Source organism: Salmo trutta, chromosome 10 (genome assembly GCF_901001165.1).
Source record: "Salmo trutta chromosome 10, fSalTru1.1, whole genome shotgun sequence".
Lineage (NCBI taxonomy): Eukaryota > Metazoa > Chordata > Actinopteri > Salmoniformes > Salmonidae > Salmo > Salmo trutta.
Window position 1 is genome coordinate 31922624 of NC_042966.1, and position 12420 is coordinate 31935043.

At 46.7% G+C, this 12420-nt stretch overlaps 1 protein-coding gene across 1 annotated transcript in view; it reads right to left on the minus strand.

Annotated features, from left to right (window-relative positions):
- The window catches only part of LOC115200875 (mitogen-activated protein kinase kinase kinase 4), a 75100-nt gene that overhangs the window by 45422 nt on the left and 17258 nt on the right, over positions 1 to 12420 (minus strand). Inside the window, exon 2 of the mRNA XM_029763992.1 lies at positions 2473 to 2681. Coding sequence (XP_029619852.1) covers positions 2473 to 2681 — 209 coding nt within the window. The remainder of the gene's footprint in view (positions 1 to 2472; positions 2682 to 12420) is intronic.

The window sequence follows — 12420 nt, forward strand, 5'->3', positions numbered from 1 at the left end:
TGGGCATGCTCCTGATGAGGTGGCGGATGGTCTCCTGAGGGATCTCCTCCCAGACCTGGACTAAAGCATCCGCCAACTCCTGGACAGTCTGTGGTGCAATGTGGCGTTGGTGGATGGAGCGAGACATGATGTCCCAGATGTGCTCAATTGGATTCAGGTCTGGGGAACGGGCGGGCCAGTCCATAGCATCAATGCCTTCCTCTTGCAGGAACTGCTGACACACTCCAGCCACATGAGGTCTAGCATTGTCTTGCATTAGGAGGAACCCTGGGCCAACTGCACCAGCATATGGTCTCACAAGGGGTCTGAGGATCTCATCTCGGTACCTAATGGCAGTCAGGCTACCTCTGGCGAGCACATGGAGGGCTGTGAGGCCCCCCAAAGAAATGCCACCCCACACCATGACTGACCCACCGCCAAACCGGTCATGCTGGAGGATGTTGCAGGCAGCAGAACGTTCTCCACGGAGTCTCCAGACTCTGTCACGTGCTCAATGTGAACCTGCTTTCATCTGTGAAGAGCACAGGGTGCCAGTGGCGAATTTGCCAATCTTGGTGTTCTCTGGCAAATGCCAAACGTCCTGCACGGTGTTGGGCTGTAAGCACAACCCCCACCTCTGGACGTCGGGCCCTCATACCACCCTCATGGAGTCTGTTTCTGACCGTTTGAGCACACATGCACATTTGTGGCCTGCTGGAGGTCATTTTGCAGGGCTCTGGCAGTGCTCCTCCTGCTCCTCCTTGCACAAAGGCGGAGGTAGCGGTCCTGCTGCTGGGTTGTTGCCCTCCTACGGCCTCCTCCACGTCTCCTGATGTACTGGCCTGTCTCCTGGTAGCACCTCCATGCTCTGGACACTACGCTGACAGACACAGCAAACCTTCTTGCCACAGCTCGCATTGATGTGCCATCCTGGATGAGCTGCACTACCTGAGCCACTTGTGTGGGTTGTAGACTCCGTCTCATGCTACCACTAGAGTGAAAGCACCGCCAGCATTCAAAAGTGACCAAAACATCAGCCAAGAAGCATAGGAACTGAGAAGTGGTCTGTGGTCACCACCTGCAGAACCACTCCTTTATTGGGGGTGTCTTGCTAATTGCCTATAATTTCCACCTGTTGTCTATTCCATTTGCACAACAGCATTTGAAATTTATTGTCAATCAGTGTTGCTTCCTAAGTTGACTTGGAGTTACATTGTGTTGTTTAAGTGTTCCCTTTATTTTTTTGAGCAGTATATATATATATATATATATATCTCAGTCAGGAAGTTAAAGCTTGGTTGCAAATGGGTCTTCCAAATGGACATTGACCCCAAGCATACTTCCAAAGTTGTGGCCAAATCGCTTAAGGACAACAAAGTCAAGGTATTGGAGTCGCCATCACAAAGCCCTGACCTCAACCCTATAGAAAATGTGTGGGCAGAACTGAAAAGGCGTGTGCGAGCAAGGAGGCCTACAAACCTGACTCAGTTACACCAGCTCTGTCAGGAGGAATGGGCCAAAATTCACCCAACTTATTGTGGGAAGCTTGTGGAAGGCTACCTGAAACGTTTGACCCAAGTTCAACAATTTAAAGGCAATGCTACCAAGTACTAATTGAGTGTATGTAAACTTCTGACCCACTGGGAATGGGAAGAAATAAATAAAAGCTGAAATAAATCATTCTCTACTATTCTTCTGACATTTCACATTCTTAAAATAAAGTGGTGATCCTAACTGACCTAAGACATGGCATTTTTACTAGGATTAAATGTCAGGAATTGTGAAAAACTGAGTTTAAATGTATTTGGCTAAGGTGCATGTAAACTTCCGACTTTAACTGTAAATAAAATGGCTTGGCAAATAGTCTTTATTTGCCAGTGTAACCAACAACATTATCCCAGTTTAATATGCTGCTTGAATGTATTAGTTACCATATCAGCTAAAAGTAGAATGCAATGTTTTGGTCGCGGAGAAGAAGCACATCTCGCAGCGGTTTTTACAAATAGCCTGGAATCACTAGTTATTCTAATGAAGTTACATTGTTATTTGAATAGTAGCTGAGATTACATTTGCTTATCAATGCAAGAGACTACTTTGATGCATAGCCTATAGATCAAGGAACCAAGCAAGCTTCATTGCCTACACAACCATGTCCCCACAGCTACTCAATGAATAACACACCGCGTTACAATGTTCATGTGGCACAGGAGTATGTTGAATGTCGGAGCGCACTACAAGGACCCGCTTCTTTTGTGACAAAACAACACTGCACTCTGCAGGGTCCGTCTACGTAGGGTATAAATTGTCCTTAACAGGTAGATTGGGTTAATGTTTATCTGTCACCCTTGTTAGGAGACCTTCCAGTAGGGGAGCGTCAGACGACCTGCCCTGACTGTTTCTATGGTGTTTGCATAACATGTTTATCACACGATACCCCTGTCCCCTCTACCTCGGACTCTGTGACCACTGCCTCCATCTTATCCCCCAACTTACTCTTGTTAGGAGAGTGTTCGACGGGGGAGCGTCCAGCCGACCTGGCCTGGCTGTTCTTCTGGTGTTTCCCCGACATGCGTTTCATCTGCCGGGGGGTGTAGGGGGGTGATGTGCCGTACAGAGCTTCCTCTTCCTCGCTTGGCTCGTACCAAAAGTCTTCCACCTCGCAGCTCTGATGCCCCGAACCATCTTTTGAGGGATTGACCTGCCTGTGGGAAAAGAGTAGTGTTATGTTTAGTGTGGATTCTATGGAAACGAATCTAGTATCTGCAATGAAAAATGTCCTGTGGAGGAGATGAGGGGTGTGGTGAGTGAAAAGAAAATCTGAAAAACAGTGCGGGAGAGAGAAAAAGGTGTTCACGCCAACGAGCGGTAGGCCTGTCCCTGTTCTTCTAATTGGCTATTCGTACATCTGGCACCGTCAGCATTCAGATGCTTGTAAAATGGCTTTTGCAATGTCAAATCATTGGCTTTATTGGTTGAGTGACAAATGTAATTTCCTGGGTCATTGTTACCAAATGTGCTCTATAAAATAGTTTTCCTCAGAGTTGTGTAGCCTACCGGAGTGGACACAACTCAGATCCAACTACTGATTAGGGTTCAGGGTCACCGTAAGAAATAGTTTTGGTAGTTCTGCTTTAACTTCTTTGGGATAGGGGCAGGTATTTTGACGTCCGGATGAAAAGCATGCCCAAAGTAAACTGCCTGCTACTCAGGCCCAGAAGCTAGGATATGCATAGATTTGGATAGAAAACACTTTAAAGTTTCTAAAACTGTTAAAATAATGTCTGTGAGTATAACAGAACTGAAATGGCAGGCGAAACCCCAAGGACAAACCACCCCCCCCAAAAAAAAAATCCTACCACTGATTTCAATGGCTTTTATAATAGGGCAAAAACGTGCCCGATTGCAGTTCCTAGTGCTTCCACTAGATGTCAACAGTCTTTAGAAAGAGTTTCGGGCTGGTTTTTGGAAAAATGAGCCAGAAATTGTCATTTTTCTAGGTGGCTCCCATTTTGGCTGTAGTGCTTCCAAGTGCGTGAATGAGAGCACGTTCTTTGGTATTTTTCTCCGGTAAAGACAATAACGATTCTCCGCCTTAAATTTTATTGTTTATTTGCGTATTAGGGTACCTATTGTTTGATTATAAACGTTGATTGACTTGTTTGGATAAGTTTATTGGTAACGTTAGGGATACCGATATCAGCCAAAAATGTCATTTCGGCGCATCCCTAATCTAGATGTATTGAATCGTTCATGAAAGGTGAGAAACACATCCCTAAAGGCATCCGCATGCTTCCATGCCAAAACAGTTGGGTAAGTGTGTGCACATACTGTAACAACAGATTTCTTGAGTTATCTTGGATAAATCCTGACTATTTTGAGGAAGTGTATTCTGACTACGGCATCTCAAAAATGGACAAACAGTGCAGTTGCAGCTTATTTTTTTTCTTTTGTCAAGCAAAGGTCATTCAAGGGAGTATGCGAGCACAATTGTTTGGTTCGGCTAGCCAAATTCGGCTAGGCGCCAGCCGAACTGAAACTTGGCGACACTAAGAGTTAGCAATGGTTCACTTTACTACCATCATCTTCATTCCAACTGCACACAGAGACATACATATGGTATCCATGAGTTCATCTTACTCAGGGTAAGTAGATTTTTTTATTGCCATAATGTCTAACTATTCCTTTAACTGCAGAGGCGACTGACTGTCTGCTCAAGGCACATCTGACTGATGAGTGGTTTGACTAGGACGCCCATCTGGTCTGGAGCCTTCCGGGTGGCAGCCGCCACTGGCTCCAACAGTAGAAGTTCTGCTGTATCAATAGCAGTGCTGTGTATGGCCAGAGGGACAGACAGACAGACAGGATAATGGGTTGTGGTGGGCTTTCAGTGTTCACATCCCCACTCCCCAGCCAGTCTTTCACTAATATAAGGTAAACATGATTATTGCACTACATAGGTAATGGAATGGGACCATATTTGCTACATTAGGTAATAGGGCACAATACCAGATGTCTGGGGGCTTCCTTCAGCTCCCCCAACAGTAGCAGTGCTGTGTAGGCTTTGAGGCTATAAAGTGTTTGTTTACATTTACTGTAGGGCATTCCCCCAGAAAGGTATTACGCTGAGACTCCGATTTTTCACTAACACTAGCACTGCTGAACCTCGAGGGACCCCCTTCAAGCTAATGAGCAGTCATTCTGACAGTGCAATTAATACATTTCATTTACAGCGGATTCGGAAATTATTCAGACCCTTCACTTTTTCCAGATTGCTACATTAGAGCTAAAATTTATTACATTGCTTTTTCCCCCTCATCAATTTACACACCATACCCCATAATGACAAAGCAAAAACAGGTTTAGAAATGTTTTCAAATGTATTTAAAATAAAAAAAAAACTCAAATATTACATTTACATAAGTATTCAGACCCTTTACACAGTACTGTTGTAGTATCACCTTTGGCAGCAATTACAGCCTCAAGTCTTCTTGGGTATAACACTACAAGCTTAGCACATGTATTTGGGGAGTTTGTCCCATTCTTCTCTGCAGATCCTCTCAAGCTCTGTCAGAGTGACCATCGGGTTCTTGGTCACCTCACTGACCAAGGACCTTCTCCCCAATTGTTCAGTTTGGCCGGGTGGCCAGCTCTAGTAAGAGTCATGGTGGTTATAAACATCCAAATATTGTTTCCATTGTAGAATGAGGCAGTAACGTAACAACATTTGGAAAAAGGGGGTTGTTTCCAAAAGCACTGTATGATATTGCAAAAATCATAATTTGGTTGTGTTTATGAAGGTCTTAAGTAACAGTAGAAACACAAAACATTTTTTTTATAACACAATAGCATTTATTAATTTATGTTATTATAGGTATTAAAATGGACAGTTTCAGTCAGCTGTTCTAGCACGCTCTACTGGTGTTTTTTGCCAGGCAGTTCTGCCCCCATTCAGAAGGTCCTAACTAATTTAGTTTCTTATTGGTAAAGGTCACACAGTCAATATATGTTTGGCAATCAGCAGCCTCTATTACGGGAGGTTCAGAAGGACCCCTAACATGGCAGGGCAGAAGTCAGATAAACCCCCTTTTCCCTCCTGCTACCTTTTATCTCATGGACATTTCCTTTGCCGTCAATTTTATTGTGCGTGCATCTACAAGTGCCTGAGCTCTGTAAACAAGGCAGAAAGAGCTAAATATTGCCTATTGCTGTTTATAATGACCATTTATGTTGAACTTGTTAGCTAGCTCGGACTCCCGCTAGCGGTTCTCATTCAGAATGCATTGGTATTTAGCATGCCTATTAGCGATGTTAGCGGTTTTAGCATTAGTCATTTGTGTAAATTGCTCATGCCATTTGTTATGTAGATGTACCTACACTCTTGTACTGTTCATTTACCTACGTTTAGCATGTTTACAAGTTCCCTAGCCTGTGTAGGTTATTGCCATGTGACTAGGCCTTATGCCTGCTGTAGTGTATAGCATGCGCTGTTGTACTTTACCTGCGCTAGCTTGTACAGTATTTTTATTCCTATTATAGCAGTGCTCTTGCCTAAGTTCTTTCTCCTCTTTCCTTTTAGACCCATAATTAACGTCAGTTCTCAATGGATAGGATTCTCAGTTATCTGAACCATGAGTGGTCAGATGTGTGTGAATGTGGATATCTTCCATTAAACCCACCTCAAGCTGGACATCCGCCCCATCCTTGATCTGACCAGACATTCTGTAGTGGTTGCTACCAGTATTAAGCCAACACCTAAGGTTTCTTATTACATTCATGTTCCTTCGATTCTCTACAACCCTACCCTTATTGTTCATGGTCCTTAGAGCTGGACAACAGTGAGTACTAGAGCCCAAGGATGCCAGTTAACAGAAAAGAGCCTCCACAAGATGTGGTACGTCTGTACCGATTGGATCACCCGCCACGATATCTCAACGATTACAACTACTACGGCGAAGAGTCGAGGCACAGACTACCACACACATCCACTCCTACGAGGGAGAGCTGCTAGAGGGTTCTATTGAGAACTCGAGATGTGACATACTGCAGTCAAAGTGGCCGCCTACCCCTTCAATGACTCATCACCGGTACAACTCACCACCAGGCTGACCAGCAGAATAGAGGACATAGCCTCAGCCTTTTCATTGGTTGCTAATTCAGAGTTCCCACCACAGGCTAACCTCAGAGATCGCCAAGATCAGCATCAAACTTAGATCGGATATCATCAGGATCAGCGTCAAAACCTTCCCCAGAGATCACCGGGAGCGTGGGACATCGGTGACAACCAGAGGGGGGACACTGCGTCTACACAGCCAGTGTGACGAGATTGATGAGCTAATTGAAGTAGTCAGAAAGATTGAAGGCTCCAACAGTCCACTTTAGCTAGTACTTACCTGATGGACACTGACAGTTAGCGCCTTACCATCTCCACCAGTCCTTCTACAGTTCTTTCTTCTTACAACTGCAAGCAGTATTAGAGGGAGAGAACGGAGGTTCCGCGGCGCCAGCGCAACCAGCTCAGCAATGCCAGATATCAGAAGATGCTTGAGACATTTTGCCCTTCCACCTTAGCACCGATCTTGGATCTGACCCCTGCTGTGGAGTCCCTCACAGCGGTGCTACAGCTTTCTCCAGGGCCAGAGGAGCTACCAGAGCTCACCCTGAGGGAGCACCCCATCGTCTTCCAGCTGAGTTAGTAGTGGGGCCTAATACCATGGAGCCTCAGCTATACACTCCCACCACTGTGCTTAAACCAGCTCCTGCTGCAGAGTCTTAACTGGTCTCCACAGCAGTCCTACGGTCTACTCTAGATACAGAGGAGCTACTTGAGCTCACCCTGGGTGAGCACCCCACTGTGTTCCAACCAGCTCCTGCCTCACAGTCTCAACTGGTTCCCATAGTGATGCCATCACTATCTCCAATTACAGAGGTTGTGCTGACCCATTCTGGACCCAAGACCAATACTCACCTCCCTGCCTGGTTGCGATCAGTAAGACCTACAGCCTTCCCCAGGGACAAAGGAGCTCCCTGAGCTCACCCTGGATGAGCGCCATACCACTGTGCTCCCGCTGAGCCTTCTCCAGGGACAGCGGAGCTGCCACCCTGAGAGAGCACCCTACTCCTACTCCAGCCGACACCTCCGAATGTCAGTTGGTCCATAATGTGGGAGCCCTGCCTGCAGCTGTGTACGCCAAGTCCACTCAGACCTCTTCGGTCCTGGTCTGGTGGGACCTGCCTAGCCCTACCTTCGACATCCAGCCTGCTGCTGTCCAAAGACATCTCCAAGCTCCTCCCTGGAGCCACCACCCTGGGAGCCCCCTTTGCTGCAGTGGCTTGGTCCCTGTCCGCTGTCCAGGCCACATCAAGCCACCTGCTTGGTGGGACCTACCTGTCACAGGCTCAGGGTTTATGCTTGCCTCTCTGAACGGTGTCCTGCTAGCTCCAGCCTGGGAAGACCCTCCTGACGTCCCCATGGGGGATCCTCCTGACATCCCAGTGGGGGACCCGCCTGTCCAGGGTGTTCAGTGTCCTGTCGTAATAGACGCTAAAGCCTCTGCTCTACTAGCCCCAGTAAGTCCAGATCATATTTGCCCTCAGTTCCCTGATCACCTAGTGGTTTCACAGTTTCCTGCTATGCTAGGCCCACCGTTTCCTGTATGAGGACCAGAGCTCTCTTTCCAGATAGGTCTAACTTCACCTAGCTCACAGTCTACAGCCCAGTAAGGCCCCAAGTCACTAGCTCTGTCTTTTTCTACCTCTCATGTGTGCATTTATCTCCTGTCCTGAGATCTCTGCCCGTCGCTGCTGTGGAGATATAGCCAACCTCAACTCCTGTTGCTGATGGGGCGGCCTCGCCATCTGCAGTGCGGAGGCCCTCGTCGAGCTCTGGGGACCTGCGGTCACTAGCCCCAAGACCTTGGTCGAGACCTGCAGTCAAACTTCTACCGTCTGTCGTGCTGAGACCTTTGTCGAGCTCTGCTGCCCAACCTCCTGATCCCTTTGCCTGGGTCCATCCCTTCCAGTGGCCGCCGCCCATTGCTGCTCAGTGGGTCCAGCCACCTAAGTATCCAGTCCCTGGGTCCTTGTTGAGCTCTGCCGCGTCGGCCCTGATGTCTCCAGTCCTGGTGTCCTCAGTTGACACCATACCGGGGTCAAGAGGACTCCTCCTGCTCCTCTAGGGAGCTTACAGGCCCTTATTACCGAGGTCCTCCTGTTGCCTGTTCCTGGGCAGGGGGAGCGCCACCACCGGAACCACCATCTTATCCTGTTGGCTTCCCTCTTCCAGAACTGCCTCACAGCCTGCACTGGCCCCTCCGCGCACCTTTGTGACGGGATAGCCGGTTGCACCAAGAGACAGGACTTCTGTTGGACCAGTCGCTTGTCTGTCCTATGTCTCTGCTGGATGACCACGAAGCCTTCACATCATCCCTCTCAGATGACTGTCTGCCCTTTGTTGTTTCAAATCTGTACAAGGGTGGGTGCCATATTGCCAGAACAAAAAAGTTTACAAAATAATTTCCTCAAAAGTAAAAAAAAAAAATCACAAACTACACCAAAAAAATAAACGCAACAAAAGATTTTACTGAGTTAGACAATTGAAATACATTCATTAGGCCATAAACTATGGATTTGGGAATACAGATATGCATCGGTAGGTCACATAACTTTTTCTTTAAAGTAGGGGCATGGATCAGAAAACAGTCAGTATCTGGTGACCACCATTAGTCTCACGCAGCGTGACACATCTCCTTCGCATAGAGTTGATCAGGCTGTTAATTGTAGAGAATGGAATTTTGTCCCACTACTCTTCAATGGCTGTGCAAAGTTGCTGGATATTGGCAGAAGCTGGAAAATGCTGTCGTGCACGTCAATCCAGAGCATCCCAAACTTGCTCAATGGGTGGCATGTCTGGTGAGTATGCAGGCCATGGAAAAACAGGGACATTTTCAGCTTCCAGGAATTGTGTACAGATCCTTGCGACATGGTGCCACGTATGCCGAAACATGAGGTGATGGCGGCAGATGAAAGGCACGACAATGGGCTACAGGATCGCATCACAGTATCTGTGCATTCAAATTGCCATCAATAAAATGCAACTGTGTTCGTTGTCCGTAGTTTATGCCTGACAATTCTATAACCCCATCGCCACCATGGGGCACTCTGTTCACAACACTGACATCAGCAAAGTGCTCGCCCACACAAAGCCATTCACGCGGTCTGCCATCTGCCCAGTACAGTTGGAAACAGGATACATCCGTGAAGAGCACACTTCTTCAGCATGCCAGTGGCCATCGAAGGTGACCATTTGCCCCGAGGTTGGTTACGACACATAACTGCAGTAAGGTCAAGACCCTTGTGAGGACAACGAGTACGCAGATGAGCTTCCCTGAGAGGGTTTGTGACAGTTGGTGCAGAAATTCTTCGGTTGTGCAAACCCACAGTTTCATCAGCTGTTTGGGTGGCTGGTTGCAGACAATCCCGCAGTTGAAGAAGCCCGGATATGGAGGTCCTGGGATGACGTGGCTACACGTGGTCTGCGGTTGTGAGGCCGGTTAGACGTCCTGCCAAATTCTCTAAAATGACGGAGGTGGCTTATGATAGAGAAATAAACAAATTCTCTGGCAACAGCTCTGGTGGACATTCCTGCAGTCATCATGCCAATTGCACGCGCCTTCAAAACCTGAAACATCTGTGGCATTGTGTTGTGTGACCAAACTTCATATTTTAGAGTTGCCTTTTTATGGCCCCAGCACAAGGTGCCCGTGTAATGATCATGCTGTTTAATAACCTGTTGGGGCTAGGGGGCAGTATTTGCACGGCCGGATAAAAAAAAAACGTACCCGATTTAATCTGGTTACTACTCCTGCCCAGAAATCAATGTTGTTTGATATACATGTTAAAGTGAAAGCGTCTCAGCGGAATTCCGTTACCGTGAAATTGTCCTCTACTAACTGCAGATTGCTTTTTAAAATCCATGACGAGGCGTGAACAAATGCACATTTCAGAAGAAAGGCTAGTAAAGTCCATCTGCTGGGTGGGTGGGTGGGGGGGTCAGCCATACGGCACCAGGTCAAAGTTAAAAAAGGTTCACCTAAAGGTCACGTAAAGCCACCGGCTGGCTCACTTGCCCTCTGGTGTGTAAAAAGCAATGATGCTAAAAATGGAAACGGTCTCCCAACTAAAATTCTGCGCCTCAAAAACATCACCAAATTCTGCCATTAGGTAAACTCCAAAATGTATTCAAATTCATTCAATGTAGCGATGTCAAAAGGTTGAAACGCTGAACACATCAAGCAACTGAACATTAGACTACTAGGCGATGTATAATCTAACACTCAGTAGCCTGTTTTGTCTGTGCCAGAGATGATTGAGTGCCAGAGGCTGATTGAGGTCATACTGACTGACTGCAGTATGTGTGTGTGTGTGTGCGTAACCAACCAAGCTCTCTAAACACTTCCACACTTTTTTGGTTAAAGAAACAAAAAGACAAAAACCAAAAAGAAGAACACAGGAGGGGGCACATGTCTTCAAAGATGACTCTGCCAGCACAGCTTTGCACCTCTAAACCTTTTCGGAGGGGATTTTAATAGGACGAGAGAGAGGAGGTAAAAACAATAGAGGGGAAATGGGTCCTAAACATCCGCACTGCAGTCCATCTGTCTGGTCGACCGCAACGCCATGTGTCTCTTCATCGATCAACTGATTCAAAGACATTCCCCCACACGTGTGGCTTTAGTTGATTGGGTGCAGTGGGGCATTGGTGGATCGCTTTCACTAATCCGACAATTAGTGGCCAAAGCCTTTCACTGCGAGATAAAGAGACGCATGGAGAGAGGGGGAGCACGCGCGCACACAAAGAGCCACATGGAGAGCACAGGGCCCCACTGCCCATCTGCCTCTCTTTTGCGCCACCAAGAGACACCCCCGCCCCGACATCCCCACTGACCCTTCTCTACATCTACACACACACACACACACTTCATTTTGTTCCCAGGGAGAAACCAAGGACTTCCAGACCGACACCTGCTGCAAGCCATTGGGCTTCCTACGTGCCAGAGCAGTGCGTGTGTGTGTGTGTGTGTCAGATGTGTCCAGATGAACCCACAGTGTATGCATGCTCTTAGCATATGGGTTTAATAATAGACGTGGTGGGAGAGTAGATCAGTCTTAATCTAATTCCGATCAAAATTGTGATAATGACGTGCAATATGCATATCGCAACGTTAATACAACAAAAAATAGAGTATGGTACCTACTCCAATGAGATGCACTAGACTCTACTCGTTCACTCTCTAAATACACAAAGGACGCTGACAAATCACAAAGGATGCTGACAAATCACAAGCGGGCTCTCACTCTCTGCATGGCATATACATGCTGGTCAATTACAAGCATCCCAATTTAGAGTAAGCTGTTAGATGCTGGTGAGGAGAGAAAGAGCTTCAAAGTGTCGGAAATAGGGTTGCAAAGGGTTGGAAACTTTCCGGGAAATTTTTCATGGGAAGTTATGTCCGGGAATTTGGGGAACTTTGCCTAAATTCACCAAAAAAGTTGGCTTATAACAGTGAACCTTTGAGGGATACACAATTCTAGGCATATTTTGGTTAAACTATCCCCAATTCAATGGTATTGCAACCCTCTGCATGCACAGGGCATTCTTCCATCACATGTGTAGTGCACTTGTCCATCACATGTACAGCTGATTGTCAAGATCTTGCACACTAATGAGATGCTATTGAGCCCACACCACTACACTGTCTGAGCCAAGGACTACATGCTTTCTGCTAAATTCTGATTACAATACTGGGTGGGGTGAATATATTTTATATGATACACATTATTTTTTGTTAACTAGTGAATAGTAGTCTCCAGGAAAGTACTTAAATCATTTCTAACTTGTTAACAATTTCTGCTAGTTAGTTTTTGCTACCATGTGGGTTTTAG